Source organism: Sylvia atricapilla, chromosome 1, assembly GCF_009819655.1.
Source record: "Sylvia atricapilla isolate bSylAtr1 chromosome 1, bSylAtr1.pri, whole genome shotgun sequence".
In the NCBI taxonomy this organism is placed as follows: domain Eukaryota; kingdom Metazoa; phylum Chordata; class Aves; order Passeriformes; family Sylviidae; genus Sylvia; species Sylvia atricapilla.
Window position 1 is genome coordinate 120,867,873 of NC_089140.1, and position 18,507 is coordinate 120,886,379.

General features: G+C 37.9%; 1 protein-coding gene across 1 annotated transcript; it reads left to right on the plus strand.

The window, feature by feature from the left end:
• The first annotated feature begins 1,011 nt into the window (after nt 1-1,011).
• Nucleotides 1,012-17,867, plus strand: TERF1 (telomeric repeat binding factor 1). The gene is made up of 10 exons (XM_066315359.1): nt 1,012-1,723; nt 3,407-3,502; nt 5,605-5,735; nt 6,838-6,924; nt 8,180-8,329; nt 10,393-10,499; nt 11,679-11,744; nt 11,814-11,857; nt 12,884-12,948; nt 17,204-17,867. Exons 1-10 carry the CDS (start codon nt 1,012-1,014, stop codon nt 17,354-17,356), a joined length of 1,611 nt encoding a protein of 536 aa, XP_066171456.1. The 3' UTR covers nt 17,357-17,867.
• Nucleotides 17,868-18,507: the final 640 nt, after the last annotated feature.

The following is an 18,507-nucleotide window of genomic DNA, read 5'->3' on the forward strand; positions in this document are numbered from 1 at the left end:
AGAAGTAGAAGTGGTAGAAAGACCTGCAAGAGAAAAAAAAAAACAAAACTGGTTTAAGAATTTTACTGACCTACTGTGATTTTACACCTCATCCATAAGAATAAAAAACCCATAGGTTTTGCTACACTAGAGTACCATTTCTCATGCTGCATACCTACAAAATAGGGATCTTTCCTAAAATACTTCTTCAGGCTCCTTCCAATGTCAAGGGGAAGAGATAGGCAGTATCTGAAATCCATTTGTCCACATATTATGGGCTCCTCAAGGACACTCAGGTCTGGGTGCTGTGCTGGTTTTGGCTGAGCCAGAGTTAATTCTCTTCACAGTGGCTTGGTGAGGAACTGTGTTTCAGATTTGTGCTGAACACAGGGATGATAACAAAGATGATTTTGTTAGTACTAAGCAGAGCTTACACTCAGCAACCTGGTCCTGCCATTTATCATGGTAATTTCAAGCTCTGATCCACCTTCCTGCCAGTTTCTACTACAAAACACATAAAATGCCTGCTCATTTAAACATTATTGCATAATAATCTCATTTTTTATGTCAACCTGGTTAATGTAAAACACGAAGAATTTTGATTCCTGATATTATCAGCAGCAAGAAGTTGTCACAACCTCTTTCAAAGTGCAAACCTAAGGCTTGCACTCTATTAATACACCTGTCCAAATAGAAGATTCTTTTAAGTTAAATTATGTCTTTTCTTGTCTCTTTGACCTCAATTTAATAATGCCACAGCAAGATTGCTGTGGGTGCAATTTAGCGTGAGCAGGAGTCAAAAGAGGCAAGGGCCCATCTGCTGGTAACTCCTGCTCTCTGACACCACATCGCTCCTGCCAGCAGCGAAATAAAGCTGAAATTAAAGCCCCGCACCAGATCTATCAGAACACTGCTTGACCCTCCATTACACCTCTGAGAGGAAAACTGCTCTGCCCTTTAGCACTCGCCTTAAATTCAGCTCCTCACAGACTACCTTCTTCCTCCCTGGGTTTTACACTTCAACGTGTACAAATGGTTGCCTTCTCAGACAGACACACTCCAAGTAATACCGTTCCTCTTCACATTCTGTCCTGGGCTTCGTTGCCAAGTCGAAGCTCCCGATTTTCAGTTTTTCTAGGCTCTGGTATCTCCTCCCTCCCTCCCGCAGCCTCCTCCCTCCAGCACCCAGAAGAAGACGCGCTCAGAGAAGCCCTTCGGATCACACACGCAAGAAAACACCCACGTTTCGCCTTTTGCTCTCCCAGGATGCGTGGGACACGGCAGCTCTCGGAGCCACTGTCCGTAAGTGACAGGACTCCCCGAACTTTCCTCCTCTGGCACCAAAGGCACCAAAACAAGCGCGCGGGGACGACCGCCCGGGATGTGAGGGGTGGCCGCGTTGATTGGTTGCGGCCAGGCGAGCAGGGCGGGGCCAGGCGGAACAGCTGTGCTGATTGGATGCAGGGCGGAGCTGGGCGGGGCGACCACTCTGATTGGCTGCGGCGCGGCGAAGGTCGGGGCTGGCAGCCGTTGGCGCACGGTTTGAAAATGGCGATGGCGGCCACAAAGGAAGCGGCGGATGGCGGCGGTAGCGCCGACGGTAGTTCCGTCGACTTGGCCCCGCTGGAGGCCGTGGAGGCTGTGGCCGCGGAGTGGATGCTGAAGTTCGCCTGCTCCTGCCTGTGCCGGCACTTCGCGGAGCAGAGCGGGGCGGAGTTCTGGCGGTGGAAGGACGTTGCGCAGGGTGAGAGGCCGCGGCGGTTCGGGGCTGTCGCACGGCTGCTCCCGGGGCAGCGGGGCCTGAGAGGCAGCCGCCTCAGCACGCCGGGCGGTGGGAGCGCTAAAGCACTCGTAGTCTGTAAACCGCCGTGGTCAGCTGCGCTGGGAGTGAGGCTCAGCTCTTTCGGGGGCTTCAGGAGATCCCCTGGAGGGCTTGGGAGGTATCGGCAGCACCCGCACACGGTGGCAATACAGCAGTGCTAGAAATATTTCAGAGAACTATAGCCTGGTAGACAGAGATGAGATGAAGTCTGGTGACTGTATTTTGAATAGAAAAACCTATATTTAAAATGAGAAATAAACTTTAGAGTGAGAGTGGTTGACAACTAGAATTAAATGTCTAAGTCTCAGATAAATTTGATGAATTTATGTTTTCTTCTGTAACAAGCACTTTTCCTGAGGATAGCAGGTTAGAACTTCGGGGGGTTTTTGTTCTTGACCCAAGAAAATGTAGTAGTATGACTAGTTTAAACTTCTGCAAAGAATGGAATACAATGGCATGCACAATGATTGCTAAATAAATTGATATGGAATATGGTAAGAGGTTAGAAATCTAATGATAACTTTGAATGGGGGGCTGCTATATTAAGTTTTTATGTTGCTTCTCGATGTGTGGCCTTTGGACTGCAACTCAGCAGGAGAATTGTACTGAAGTTTTGTGAAGGTGGGAAGCAGAGACACTGTCAGTGCAAAAACAGATTGAAAATATGTCCTGAGAAGAACTGGGAAGACTGAGTGCATTAGTAGAAACTATTAATTAAGTTGTACAGAATTCAAGGTCATATGGAAATAAGAAGTAATAGCAAATTTTGAACTTATTCCTACTCTGCTCAGCAACAGAGGAAAGTCTTTGGCACTCTAAGATTGAAAAGTCAATATTGTTAAAGTCTTTGGGAAAAGCTAAGCACAGTCATAAGGTTGTAATAGAAAAGCGAGTGTGTTTATTTCTTCTATTCGAGGTAGGAAGGCAGTGGTTCCAGATGATACCCAGTGGCTCCTTCGAACCCCAGCTATTCTGTGATTCACTTTTTATTTTGAATGCTTCTGGATTGTGCTGTGAAGATGAATTGCTATATCCAACACAATAGCATAAGAAATTCACAATAACCTGTGTGATGGGAATTAACTCATGACAGCTCCCATTTTAAAATATATAATAATCTTTGTGGCCTTCCAGCCTTTCAAGGAGGATTTCCCTTTTAAATTTACATTTCTGAGTAAGCTTCCCATTACAGTAAGCTGTAATTCTGTAAGTTGCTATAGCAACATGTAAATGTTACCAGTCTACCTGCGGCTCCTGATTTGTGGGCATTCCCTGGCAGTGTTCTTTGGAGTAGACAGCTGTCTTTTGTAGTAACGTACTTACAAAAAACCCCCATAAATTCAATACTATGGTCTTTGAATTGGATGAATATAAACCTGTGATTAATTCTGCTCTTTCTTCAGGAAAAGATATGTTCTTCTGGTCAAGCTTTTAAATATTATTTAAGTTGTTTTAGCATGGAAGAATACTAATTAAGTGTGCTTCATTGGTTTCTTAAGGAAGTAGAAATTCAGTGAAAGCTGATAACACTGTGTCTAATATATGTCTAGCCACACTGTGGCAGTGCTGGAACAACACTGATACAACTTTTTTCTTCTTTTCCAGCTCTTATTAATGGCGCCTCCCACATACCTCCACATCTGAAAAAAACAGTGTATCTCTGCCAGCTTTTGATAAGAATTGCACAAGGAAAAAGGCTTGGTAAATACTCAGGTTCTTTTTTTTACTTGTTTAAAAATTGTTGCATGAACTTCTACAGAGATGTCTTAGATATGTTTTCACATAGCCTTTACTGTGCATATCTATATATACTTTGATATATAGCTATATGTATATACAAATAAATTGCATAAATTGCATAAATTTCACATTTTAGACTTTACTACACATGTGACTGAGCTGTCCACAGGACTTGTGTTACTCTGTGCTGACTTAGCTGCATGGAGTTTGAATGACCATGTGCTTCCTAAATTACCAGGTCTTGTTGTCATATTAGTATCAGCAAAAAAAATATACTGGAAAGGACTGACTGACTCTTAGTGAGCAATACTAGCAAGTTTAAAACTCAGAATATGTTTTCTTTTCTGCACGTTTAACTCCAGAAGTTAAAGTAGGACAGACAGTAGGAATGAGAATATGGATGAAAAGGATGACTGCTCATGTTTCCTACAGAAGATTGTAGGACTTTCTGCTGACAGCAAGTCTTTGGGGCTCTTATTCAGGACCATATCTTCTGTTTGGCTGCATTTGCAACTTGTTGGTTTAGCCAAGATGATTTTGTTTGAGTTTCTGGAAGAGTTTATTTATTTTCTCTATTTGATAAAACTCTTTCGAATTTAAAGACTTCAGAAGCAGTCTCGAAAGCATGAGCATGGAAGAAAAGAAAGCGTATTCTGGCCTAGTAATGCCACAAAGTCTTGTTTTTATAGAATTAAATTTCCTATGTTGCTTATCAGGTATTATGTCATCCTGATTTAGTTTAGCTTGAGAATCAAATTCTAATATTTAGAATAATTCATCATATTATTTAAAATAGCATACAAATTATGAAATTTTTGTGCTAATGCTCTAAATTATTGTATATAACACTTGAGAATATGACTTCATTCTGTTTTTCTCATCAGTAGAGAATGATCTGTGTGATGAGGAAGATTGCATCTGTATAGTAGGTATTACATGACGTGTAGCTGCACAATGTACATGGAAAGCTAATATATGGTATCTTTCCTATTTTTTCTAGTTATTAGAATATTTGATCTGTGCTGATCACACAGAATAGGCTGTTTCAGCTCTCTAACAGCTAAATACTTTGGTTTTACAGTATTAAACAATATGAAGTGTCATGGTACTTGATGAAGACAGTGTTTAGACAAACACGTGGTTTTGTTTTAGTTTTGTATATATGCACATGATACTGTTTGAAATTTCACTGTTTGACATTGTAGCATTATAAAATATTTTTTCTGTCTGAAAAATACTTAATGAAAGGAATAAGTTATTAAGAGAGATTCTGCTGATACCATAAAATGAAGGCGTAAATGAGGCTGTAGTTCAGTGAACATTTTGAAATAAGCTGGCAGTACTATGGGGAAAAAACAGCACTTGTGCACCTGCCAGCTCCTCCTGCATCTGTCACATTGGCACACTCACTTGTGCAGGTGTGCAATGACCAGACTGGGAAACTGCTTGAGAATGTTGAGGGGATAAATATTTGGCTTGGCTAGATTTCTGCCAGAACTCGTCACTCATCCTTTGCTGGGAGTTTCACAGACCTCGGTGTTGGCACAGCAGTACACTGGCCTGGGAGGTTGCTTCTGCTTTTTCAGTGACACGCCTGTGTTGAGCTGTTTGAGTTTCCCTCTCAGTTTAAGCACTTCAAATACAACAAAAGGTTAAGAAATGAGTGATAGACTCAAGGGAAAAAAAAAAAAATTACTTAGTATGGTGATTATATTACAAAATTAATAGTATCAATATCAAATGGTGTGATATCTGATGCTAAGTTTAATGTATAATTAATGCCAGCCCAAATACCTAATTGCAAGTGGTGTTTTAAGTGAAGAATGATTAGCTGACATAATACCCCCTGAAAATGCAACAGTGATGTTATTAGCAAGGATAGGAAGAACCAGTCTCTCTGAAAAGAAGACAGTTGCTTCAGGTTTCTTAAACACGCCTAAAATTTGAGGGAAAGGAATTGAAATTGTATAATACGTATTACTTTACTACATATAAATAATGTAATCTATTTAACTTTATCCTCTGATTTTTACAAGTGCTTTGGTTTTTTTCCCCTCTCTAAGGCTTACAGTTTGAAAATGATCAAAGAATTTCACCTTTGGAATCTGCTCTATCTTTCTGGACTTTACTTGAAAGGGAAGAAAATAAACTGGGCAAACTTCATGAAGATATTCATCGCTTGATTCAAATTCAGGTCCATGTGACTTACTCATAATGCTTCAGGATGCTACCTACTCATTGGGAATGAGTAGCTGGAAAGCTGCCTGGCAGGAAAGGACCTGGGGCTGCTGGCCAGCAGCAGCTAAACAAGAGCCAGCATGTGCCCAGGTGGCCAAGAAGGCCAGTGGTATCCTGGCTTGTATCCAGAACAGTGTGGCTATCAGGACCAGGGCAATGTTTGTCCTCAGTGCTCAGCACTGGTGAGGCCACACTGTAAAGCCTGTGTTCAGTTCTGGGCCCCTCAGGACAAGAAAGACTTTGAGGCACTGGAGAGTGTCCAGAGAAGGGCAGTGGAGCTGGTGAAGGGTCAGGAGCACAAACCTTACAAGGAGCAGCTGAGGGAGCTGGGAATGTTTAGCCCAGAGAAAAGGAGGCTCAGGGAGGACTTACCACTCTCCAGCAGCCGTGTGGGGGTTGGTCTCTTTTCCCAGGTGACAAGTGACAGGACGAGAGGAAACAGCCTCAAGTTGTGCCAGGGGAGGTTTAGATTGGTTATAAAGAAAACTTTTTCACACAAAGGGTTGCACAACATTAGAACAGGTTGCCCAGGGAAGTGGTGGAGACATTATCCCTGGAAGTGTTTGAAAAAAAACATGTGGATATGGCACTTGAGGACATGGTTTAATGGTGAATATGGTGGTGGGTGCTAGGTTGATGGTTGGAATTGATGACCTTAAAAGGTCTTTTCCAACCTTAAAAGTTCTCTTCTATTCTGCTTAAGCAGAGCCCCTTTTATAAAAATCTTGGGTTATTAGCAGACTGAACTGAATTTTCAGCTTTAGTATGGAGTAAATAGATCTGTACAGGGGACCTTTCTCTATCTCATGTGGTTCCTGTTTGTACCAGTTCAAATTTGTTTCAAAATTTGCCAATCTGAAAAAGATGTCAATTGAAATAAATTTCAAAACTAATTTCAGAGCTAGCTGTTAGATGTCAATAAGTGTCAGTAACACTTAAATATGTCATCATCTGAATTTTGGGAGTGTTAGAAAACTGTAGAATTGTGAATTCTCTTGTTTTTTCTGAATCTCAGGTGGAAAGTATTTAATCATATCTTGTTATTCTATTTCCTGTAGATTGTAGCAGTCTATATGGAAAACAGATATTTCAAGGAAGCTGCTGAAGTTCTTGAAAGGCTGTTCACAGACTCTGAATCAGATAAGGTAGTAAATTGTGCAGATTAAAAGCTCTTGATTTTCAGAGGTGAAAGGGGGGAGTTGGTTTGCAAAGCTAGCAAATCCTACCTGCATAACTTCAGTCTCATTATTGTCTATGCAGTCACTTTCACACCTATGTCACTTCAAAATACAAAAGGAGATTTGTGGCTAGGAGATTGATAGAAATATTGAATGATTTTTAGGAGTAAAATGCTTTTAGCAACAGTTGTTCTTCATCCCCTCTTCTACTTCGTATGAGGAGTGAGGTGGCACCACAAATTCTGGAAATTTGACAGTGCTGACTACTAACAGCCAGTGTGCTGATTTCTATTGCAGTGGACTCTGTCATCTCTGATTAGTGTTCTGTGTACCAAAGCATCCCAGGGAAGGAAAACTCATTAGGTTCTGTAGGACAGACTGAGTGCTCTTATGCCTCTGCCTTGAAAACACAACATATGTGTCAGACCACCTCCTGGTTTGAAGTTGACTGTATCATTCAGAAAGTTACAAGTTTGAGTGAATATCTCTTTAATATAATAGTGCACACACTTGAATTTGCTGGGGTGGAGAAAAGAGAAATAGAAGGACTGTAGGTGAAAAGAAAAGAAGTTAAAAATGCTGCCTATATCTTCAACTGGTGTTCTAGGACACATGTTGTATGTAAGTAGTAGCCTGTATAACTTACTCTTCAGATGCACTTTCATTCAGAGGATTTGGATGCTTGAAAAGTGAAATGTAGATTATGGTAATAGTACTCAAATTCATAAACAAAAATGCAACCTATACACAGAAGATAATTCTCTGCTATATTGGATTCTTTAAAATTCAGAGGGATTGGTAGACACAATGTGAATTTCTGATTATCAGTATTGATGTGTCCTTAATGCTGCTGTACTAAGTTATCCTTTTCCTGAACACTGTACACCCCTTTCAATGGCAGTCTTTTTGAGGCAGCAAATGAGAAGAGAGAACTGAGTGGCTTTTTCTGGGTGTTTTTCCTCCACTGACAACCCTGTTTTCAGTGTTTTCATAAAGGAAATGAAAATGTGGAACTCTGATCAGTTAAACTTTACTATTTACTGAGCACATAAGGTAAATACCTGGTATTGTGTCTAGTTGACTATAGAACTCTTTCAAACTGCAGCATGAAGTTGTATAGGGATATTCAGAAAACTGTATCATCATGTTTAGCTTTCTATAATTCCTGTAGATACCAAGTTTACTGCAGGATTTGTGTTGTATAAAGCTGTGCTTTTCTTAGCCTTTAAGGGTGAAGCTGGCAACTGTAGTTAAAACCAAGGATCCATATGTTCCTCTTCTCCAAAACTTCAGTTACAGTCTTTTGATAAGTAAAATCAAGTCTTACATTAAACTTTCCATGAAAGAGAACGAAACTAACATCTTAATACAGGTATGTTGAAAGTATTTTAAAAACTTTTGGAAAAAGTTACCTGATACAATTAAATAGATTTATCCTTTCAAGGGAGTTGTTTAGGCAATATTTAGTTACTGTATTAGATGAAAAGGAAACTTTACCTTCCTTTGAATTGTCTTGTATTCAACCTTTTTGTTTTAATTACTGTGTCTTGGAGAAAGTTAGTAGGAAAGAGACTCCTCTAAGATATCTTCTATTAATACTTTTCCCACAATTGTTTTGATTAGCAATATGATTAGGAAAACAAGGTAATTAAAACAAGATCTGTTTAAGAGAAGAAGTTCTGATATGGGACTCCTAAAAAACATAGCTTTATATTTAATGCTTATTTTAATTAAGCCTACATGACCACTTATACTAAAAATAAAAAGTCAGGACCTGTTAATTTGGCTAAAAGCTAAATGTCAGAGGAGTTAGGAGATAGAAAACTATTATTGCTGTTTTCCTGTAAATACAAATGTTCCTTACAAACAGTCTTGCTCAAAAGTGATTTAAAATTCGCAAGAACAACATTCCTTCTTCAGTTCATCTTCAGGAGGATTGTAAAGAATTTCTCTTATGTTTACTTCATATAAAAGAATATTGAATTATTCAATTACAAAAGCACAGACGTCTAAAGGTAATATAAAGCAAATTTTAAATAAACAATCCTGAAGTTCCTCTGTGTTTTTCATTTTCTTACGAGGGAGACTAGACAACTTATTAGATACAGTCAAAGGATAATACAAGGAATACCTTTTAATCGTTTCACTTCACTTCAGTTTTCAAGTTTCTTTTTCAAGGCTCTTTCTTTGAGTGTAAGAGGAAGTGGAGGCTGGAAGGTGTCAGAGAAGGCCCAGAACTCCATACTAGCATGCCAAAGGCCCTCACTGCCTTTGTGTTTGTGCTACTGTCTGCACCCACATTGCAAAGCTTACTTAGAACAGTTATTCTGGCACATGGAGGAGACAATTTTGTGAATTCCCACTCCTTTTCAGCACACAGGTTCCCCAGCAGTGTACCCTGTCTTCTCTGCAGAAGAACACTCTAGTTTTAACTATTTTCTCTTCTCTTTCTTCTAGTGTCAGATGTAGAAGTATAATCATAGAATAGTTTTGGATTGGACTTTTAAAGGTAGCTTAGTCCAACCCCCTTGCAATAAACAGGGACATGTTCAATTAGATCAGGTTGTTTAGAGCCCCATTCAACCCGGCCTTGAAGGCTTTCAGGGATCAGGCATCAGCCACCTTGCTGGGCAGCCTGTTCCATGTTTTTCCACTCTCGTCATAAACAAAACAGAGTTCTTCCTTAGATCTAGTCCAAATCTATCCTCTTTTAGTTTAAAACCATTACCCCTTGTCCTACTACTACAGGCCTTGCTGAAAAGTTTTTCCCATCTTTATTCAGTGTAGGAGGCCCCTTTTAGGTGCTCTAAAAGGGAGTAATGAATTACTACTTCTTTCTCTTAGCAATGGAGGAGAAATAAGCTTAGTTTATGGCTAAAAGTTTGAGCAGGATGTTAGAAATACTTTTTGCCAGTGCAAAAAAGGTTATATTACAAGCCTAAGGTCTGCTTGGAGGTGTCTTTTGAAAGTGTTACATGTATGTTTTGTCCTGCCATGTGCTACAGACCTAGATAAACTTGCAGTTTATCCTGCAGTTTATCCTGCAGTTTTAGTTTCTAACCTACTCATAAAATCCAGACTTTGGAGTACATTGATAGTATTTGCAGTCTCAGTTAAGCTCTGCAATTTACTTCACACATTTTTAAGTTCACTCATTATGCAACTATTTGTTATATTTCTGTGTCCATATAAAAAATCAATTGCAGCTATGACTAAAATTTCTCCAAGTTGTTAGTTGATAAAGATATTTATGGATTTCAACTTAACGTGCTAAAGTTGTTTAGAAACTACTTAGCTTAATGTTATTAACTCTGAAATATCTGTCAAATAAGCACTTCAAGTTCTAATAAAAATTATACATATTAATCTTAGTGCAAACTCTAATCTAGGTACTGCCTGGCTTTAATTTTGAGATGTCAATTCCATTTCTCACAGGAAGCCACGAAACACGTGTTGTCTCAAGGGTTGGGAGCAACAGCATTGCTAAACAGAACTGTGGAAGTCAATGAAAATGACAGAAATGATTTGCAATCAGAACAAAGGTTTGTATTAAGTATTATACTGTTAAGGGATGTGCTCAGATAGTAACGTGAAACTTGTAAACCAAAGATTAGGTAGAAAGAGGGATGTTAAATTCCAAACTACTGTCCAATAGAAAATTAGCTACAAGCACATTTCCCTATTTTTTTTTTTTTAATTTGTGCTCCTCTGTGGTTGTTACTTCTGGCATTTACATCAAACAGCTTGTCATTAAGTTTAATTATCTGTGAAGCTGCACAATTTTCAGTTTAAACAGCTGTCAGTCTATAATAATAAAAGCACGAAAAAGACTTTGCTTTTTTAATGCTTGATTGAACTCCTTTTAGTTCTAATTGCAGGCTATAGATCATCTTATGAAGAAAAAGAATAAGGAAATGGAATCAGTCTGTTACATTTTTTCTTACAGCTGACCCCTTAATGGTACTCGTGTGTAGGGAAATAGTTATGTTGCTTCATGGTTCTGACAGTGTAAACCTTCAGAACAATTACATGATTATTTTGGAAAATGCTAATTTTCTAGATTTATCGCCACTTGTTTTTAAGGGAGAATAAGTTGCAGTGTTTAGCTGGGATAGAGTCTGTATTTCTTCATTTTTGTACTTGGAATACTTGACATTATTTGGTTAAGAAAATTGGCTGATGCAGACAGTATAGAAGAATAGAGGTCATGAGATTTTTAATTTTTTTTTTCCTTAGAAGGGCATCTCCTGACACATCTGAGAGATATGATGAAAGACTCATTCAGAAAACTCATGGAAATAATTCCTAATGAAAAAATAAAAGCGCAAAATGCCTCTTATCTTCAACTTAAATGTCTTGGGAACAGGCTACCCAGGGAAGTGGTCTATGCACAAAACCTGACAGTTTTTGTGTTCAAAACAGTTCAAGAAGTATTTTCACAGTAGCATCAGGCACGTGGTGTGACTCCTGGGGGTGCCTGTGCAGGGCTAAAAGCTGAACTCGGTGATCCTCATGGGTCAACTTCCAACTCAGCAGATTCTGTATTTCTCCTCCAGGTACAGGGAGGCAAGGTTAAGAGGGCGAATGCATTGGTGCAGTTAGTGATTGTATGTCACTTCTTCTGTAGAGAAGTCTTAGGATTTTCTTTCATTTAAATATTGTTGAATCATATAAATGGCAGGTTGCTGCCTAGGAAATAACTTTTGTCTTTTCTTTTTAAGACTGGTGAAAGAGGGCCAGAATATCACAAGTCAGTCATGTGGAGACATTAAAAAAATTTTTTGTTGGTATTTCTCTGGTCACAGACTTTTTATCAGGTTATTTGTATTCTTACTTTAGATCTGTGTTCTTTCCAGGAGACGTTCAGGACAGGAACCCAAAGAGAGCAGAGTTCTTCAGAGTGAGTTTATTTATACACTTTTGAAACAGTCACGTCAAGCACTTATTTCTAACTGCTATCCAATGTGATTGGATTAATGCAGAAATGGTTGTGGTGGATAAAAACACTCCAAGTTGTGTGTGGTTTCTGCACAAATGCAGCTTTAGTGGTTGCCATATTTAGGAAGCTGTGAAGTGGCTTAAGGTTCTCTTGCAGTTAATTTTGCAAAATCATTTGCTATTTTCTGGTTTGCGTGGTTGGTTTACAGGACTTATGGTATTCTGTGCAGAAGAAGGCTGCCAGAGGAGTACTGAAATTCATTTCTTTCTGAATTCTGTGCTAGATAACTTGACTGGGAAGGAACTAAAGAAGTTAACTGGTTGGAAAAACAAATTGTACTATAAAATGCATGAAGTCAGAATGTTTGTGCATTTTCCTGGTATTACTTCTTAAAAAACTCACAACACAAATAATATAGTACTTAAAGTAAGTTCTTAAGACCATTAGCATCCTCTTACCACAGAGAGATGATGATATAGTTCCTGCACATGGCCATGTTGTACGTGGAAGGACAAACTCTTAGGATGCCTTGAATGCTTGCCACAGTCAATACTGATACATGTACTTGGAAACTGAGGAGTTTTATACAAAGAATCATAACTCTGATTGGTGTTACTTCCCATTCCCTCTATGCAAAATGAGAGTAGTGCATACAGTAAAAATGTTTTTACCAAAATGAAATGCTTTATTATGTACCAATTTTTTACCTAAGTGTTTAAAATATAATTCTTCTGTGAGGTCTATTGTACAGTAAATACAGTGGAGGTTTTAAATAGCCTATTTTTTGAAGTCTTTGGACTATGGCAAGATTCATGTGTATTCATATATAAAAGTATACTTATATTTAAACAGACAATGAAATTTTCCCAACCTGTCAAAGCATACCAAAATAGCATATGTTCTTGTCATGTGTTAATGGTAAAATGCAAAATGGCTGCCTTGATGTTGACTCCTCATTGTTCTGGATTTATACTGACTGTCTTTTAGGTCTTAACAACATGCAAAATGTGGGGGAAAATGGAGTTTCTCTTGCATGTAGCCGAAGAAGACAGGTTTGTACCTATTTTCTCTTCTAAATGGAGATAAAATGAATCTGCATGCACAGAATATTTTCCCCAGCTTTATTTAATCTATTTTTTAAATCTAGTTCTTAGATTTAGGATTCTGTAGTTTACTCAAGTGTTACAATTCCTGAAATTGTTACAGTTGCTTTCTTTTTAAAGACAGGAAATAAAACATATTTTTACTGTCTCAAATATTGCTTTTAATGCTTACAAGCCTTTTATTTGTTGAAATACACCATTACCAAAGCTTAGGGTGAAATAAAAGATTCTTTCCACAGTTTGGATTAAAGAATTCAGGATGTCATTTGCCTGTGAGGATTTTGTGCAAATATCAGACACAACTTGTTTTCCAGCATAGAAGGTTAAATATTTAGCAATTTTATAATTCAATACTTCATTTATGTGATATAAAAACATTTTTACTTGGGAAACTACTCTAGTTTTTATAAACCAAATGGTAGGATCTTCTTATAGTGGTGCATTTCAAATGGTCCTTTGTGCTTTCTTCATGGGTAAGCCTACTTAATGGAATTATATTAAAATAACCCTACTGTGTTCACTAATGCTAGAATTCCCATTGGTGGGAAGTGCAGAAGTGTTTGCCTTAACAGAATGCAATTTGAAATTGATTTGATGTTGGAGTCTTTCAAGCTAATTTTTGTTTATAGCAAGTTTTCCTTCATAAGTGCTCAGCATTTTATCATAACTGAAGAAATTAACATTAAATAAATGTATTGCCATTGGATTGGATTCCTCTTCATAAAATCTCTTAGAAAGCAATGTGTGGAGTCTTTCTGTTTAGGTAATAGTGCAAGTTATCATCATACGTTCATTTTGATGTGAGCTGTTTCATTTTTCTGGTGTTCATTTTGATATTTCATTTTTCATACAACAGGGAAGACAAAATCTCCTTACTTTTTGGTTTTTTTTTTTTTTTCCAGAGAAGAGTTGTAATCACTCTTATTTCTTTAAGCATTTTTACTGAAGTTGAAGTATTGGTTAAATATTCAGTTACATGCTGTCCTCAAATTGGTTAGAGTCCTAATGAGACCTCATCTATCCTTGAATTTTGAGCCCCAATAAAGAGTTTTTCACTTTCTCACGAATCTCAGGAATAGTTAAATCACTGACAATCTCTTTAAAAGCTGCAGATAAAACCAGTGCCCCAAAAAAACCAAAAAAAAGGCAGCACTTACTGGTTTTGTTTTTTGCCTTTAAAAGACATAATTACTTTATTCCAGCGTATACTTGGATAGGTACTTTGTTAGCCAGTAGCTGGTAAACACAAACACTTCCATCAAGCTTGTTTTCAACATTAAGAATTAAACTATTTGGGCCACAATGACACAGAGCTAATGAAAGCTTTGTATTCACATATTTTTATGCTGAGCTAGTCTGTTATGGGGTCACCTACAAGTGCTGTGTCTAGATCTAGGGCTTACCCACACATTTTGTTAAAAAAAAATAGGAGTTCTTTGCTTAATTATGTTGTTATAATTCAACCTTAATTGAAATATAAATACTATATTTGTAGAGAACTGCATCTGACAGTGGCATTGAAAATTTTAAAAGAACTTAAATGAAACTTAAAATTCAGAACTGTGTTTCTTTCAACACTTAGAAAAGTTGTAGGCATTTATTCCCTCTAATATTTATGCCTTACTCCTACCACTGAAACCTCATAAATGTTTTATAGAAAGCAATGATAATTGGCCTTTTAAACAATAAATCTTCTCCTCTGCTTAATCATCTAGGTTATAAAATTGTCCACTTGCATGAAAGAATGCAATGAATGTCAGAGCTGTTGACTTCTAGAACTTCCTTTTCCATGTAGTCCCTCATTCAATGTTGGCATTGTTTGCTCTTGTTTTGTAAATGGCATTTCATTGCAATGGTTCAGTGCCCATTTTCAGCCTTTCATTGCAGAGTTTTCAGTTAGCTGCATAAAACAATCTGCAGTGCTATTGAAAGGACGCATACTTTATTTTCTTATTCCTAAATTAGGGGATGCAAGTGTCACAGAACTTAGGGAACTGTTTGTGCTCAATTTTATATCCAGTAAATATATGGCAGGTCCTTTGAGTTGTCTAAAATCTGCATGATACTTTATTTAAATTAAACAATATGTCTGAAAATCTGAATGTTCAGAATTTAGTCAGACTTATATGGAAAAAGATCCATATATTTAAAGCTGAAGGAGAAAATTCAGAGCAGAGTCCCTTAATGCATAAAGGAAAACAGGTTACTAGAGCAGAACTGACTCTAAGGAATAACAGGATCTTTAGACATGTGAGGGAATGTCTCCACATTCTGCCTGGCGAACTCAAGCTTGCTCTGCTGGTGTTCAGAGGTGGCCAGATGTCACGTTGCTGTGGAACAGGCACTGTGCTGATGTGAGCTCAAGCGTAGTGCAGCATTATGTCCAGGCTTTCAACCAGTATTGTAACTGTGCAAAGCTGAAGCTACATAAATTCTGTCCCAGAGGGAACAGACAGCTTGTCAGTGAGTGGGGCAGGGGGCAATTACTGCTTTGTGCTGTTCCTCAGTAAAGAGTCAGTTCCTGATTTACCTGTAGAGCAGGCTCCTCATTTATACAGTATAGGAAAGAAATTTATTTTTTAAAAAAGCTCAATATAAGGAATTAAAAATCAAGACAAGCTAAAAACCGTCCTTTTAATAGCAAATGTAATTAATCATTGCAAATAACAAGGGTTGTAATTGTCTCTTTTGATGAAAGTATTTCAATTATCTGGTGTTGTAGGTCAAGCATAACTGTGTTACTTGAATAAAGATTTTATTTTGCAAAGTTTTCTGGCGTGCTCTGAAATGAGATGAACTACATGATTCCAATGGAATCTCTGGCCTTTTAATAATAGTAGAAAAAAAAAAAGCTATTCACTGCTAATGTTGCAAAAGATCTGTGGAACAGGAAGAATTGTAAAAAGGAAGTATTTTTGATAAAGTGCAAACTATTTTAGAGAAGTTTTAGGGTCCTAACTGTCTAGAAAATACAGTTGAACTACTCTTACTTTTAATTCTTTCACTGCTTAGTGAGGTTAGTCAGTGATGAAAGTTTACTGAGGAGGCCCTGATACTTGCATTAAGCTGGAATAAACCTAGCATTGAGATGTGAAGTTTTACACACCTCAGCTTGCATTTTGTGTAGATGTCACATTTTCCCTTTTTGAAGAATAACCAGGATACAGTTTTGATCTGATACAGTTTTGAGGCTGAATGTAATCTAAGCTCCTTCCTCCTCAGAAACTTCCCTCATCTTTCATGTCTGAGGCTGGCTGCAACTTTTAGAAGTTTAAATGTAACAGAAGGGTGGAACCACCCAGAATAGCACTCAAAATTGTTACCTGGACAGAGACTGAACTGATGATGCTTACAAGAGCAGAATCTTTTAAAGATCCCAGAAGGATTCCATATCATTAAGAAATAGATTTATTTTTTTCTTCCTATTACCATGGATATGGGTTCTTGTACCACTGACAGTCACAATGGCTGGGTGTTCCTGCTGCTCATCCTCCCTTGTGCACAAGCAGGAGGGTATGCATTTGTGTAACGACAGTAGCCATAAGATTTACATTTCCATTGGGTACATTATTTTCAGAGTTAAGTGATGTTTGTTCCCCTGTAATTCACATTTTCTTGCATTTACCAGATCTACCAGTTGGCCTTAAGTTGAGGCTATTCCTTTGCACCTACGTTTCTCTTTCTGCCCAGTTCTTTACAATTTTGAAGGTTTCAGTTGTAAAGGTGAGCCATAACATGCTTCTCTAATGTTCCCATCTGCTTTATAGCCAACACCATTAATCCATTTTATTGCTGGAAGTGATCTGTTAGTTACAGGAGGAGGTTTTATACGTACTCTGGGAAACCAACCTTTCTTTTACTCCACCAAGCCATAAATTTTAGGCCTTCAGATTCAGCCATTTACAATTCTTATGGCTCTTGTAACCTTCTATAAACATTTTTTCTTCCAATCCAGTTACTCCAATTAACCGAAGGCTTTATTAACATGGGTCCGCTTTGGGAGCCTCCACAGAGATTCAGTTAAAAATTTATGATTTATCCCTAGTTTCAAGATATGGTGCTAAAAAAAAAAAAAAAAACACCCCACTGACATCTGTACTCTAATAACTAGGGAGCTATTTGGAAACTTGCTTTTATATTTGCTATAAGCTCTTACATTAATACCTTTCTCTGTTCATGTATTTGGTGTTTGTTCTTGTCCTAGCGATGGACTTACAAAGAAGACTTGGAGCTGAAATCGGGAGTAAGGAAGTTTGGAGTGGGTAACTGGGCTAAAATTTTAGCCCATGGTAACTTCAACAACCGAACAAGCGTCATGTTGAAAGACCGGTGGAGAACATTGAGCAAGATCAAATAAACCTGATTTGGACTACAGGAACCAACTCTTCTTGACCTTCCCCTACATGAAAACCTACTCTAGCTTTTCAGAATAACATCTTATTTTAGTCTCAGAGTGTCCAGCAGTGTTGCTGTCCTAAAACATGAAACAGAATAAGTAATAGTAATTCATGTAAGCTCACTTGCTCTGGTAATGGTGACTTGAAGTCTGGCCTTTTTTGCTACATGCAATAGATGGCCTAGATTCTGAAATGGGAAAACGTTTGCAGTGATTTAAGAAAGGTCTATTATGTAAATAGGGGTATTAGATCTGACTTGCAACATCTTAGCTTGATGGAGGCTAATAAAAAGTCCAGTGTTCTGTATTTTTAAAGGGCTGTATCTCTTTTCAGATTGACCTTTTCATAATTTTATTTCCTGCCATATAACCCATTCTAATTTGTTTTGCTTCACTTTGAAATTTTGGTCAGACTTGTCATGTCTGTAAGTTGTATCAAAAAGTATGTATTTATTAGTATTGCTAATTTTATGAGCTGATGATTTGTTGTGTTTTTTTTCTGCACTTAAAAATGTGTAAATTGATATAATATTGTATTTGTAAGTAGCAAAGGGACTGGTTTATTCTCTTTACATGGAAAGGAATACTATTATACTAACACTTAGCACTTCTTGGTTAGCTTGTGCTACCTACCTTGACTTGACAAGTGACTCCTTCCAAACCAGCAGGAAATGGAAAGCTCAAAAATGCAATCCCAAAGTGGGGCTCAATAACAAGTCTACACTTGTCACTGACAATAAAGATACACCTTGATGGGGGTCATTATAAAGGTCTCTGCTGGCCACTACCACCAACTCCTGCTCATGGGAGACTGGAACAAATGGATGATGGCATTAGCCTGTTTCTCTGGATTCAGATCATTTGGAAGGGATTTCTACAATCTTTTAGAACTCATGCTTTCCACTGTCAGACTGGTGGGAATCTAGTGACTTGAACTACCATAATACAGCATTCTTTTAAAAGTGAAATCCCTTGAATTCAGATGTTTTCTGTACCTTTTTTTCTTGGCTAAGGTTTTTATTCTCCAAGAACCTTACAAGAAAAAGCACCTGTCTGAATTGGTCATAATAAAACAAAGCTCTATGAGATAATTTTCCCCATTAAAAAGGAAA

Excerpts from the sequence above, each read along its gene's own strand:
- TERF1 (XM_066315359.1), top strand. The coding sequence starts at position 1,012 with ATGGTTGCCTTCTCAGACAGACACACTCCAAGTAATACCGTTCCTCTT. Across the intron at positions 3,503-5,604 it reads TGCACAAGGAAAAAGGCTTG|GCTTACAGTTTGAAAATGAT; the intron begins GTAAATACTCAG and ends CCCCTCTCTAAG. Across the intron at positions 11,745-11,813 it reads ATTAAAAAAATTTTTTGTTG|GAGACGTTCAGGACAGGAAC; the intron begins GTATTTCTCTGG and ends TGTTCTTTCCAG.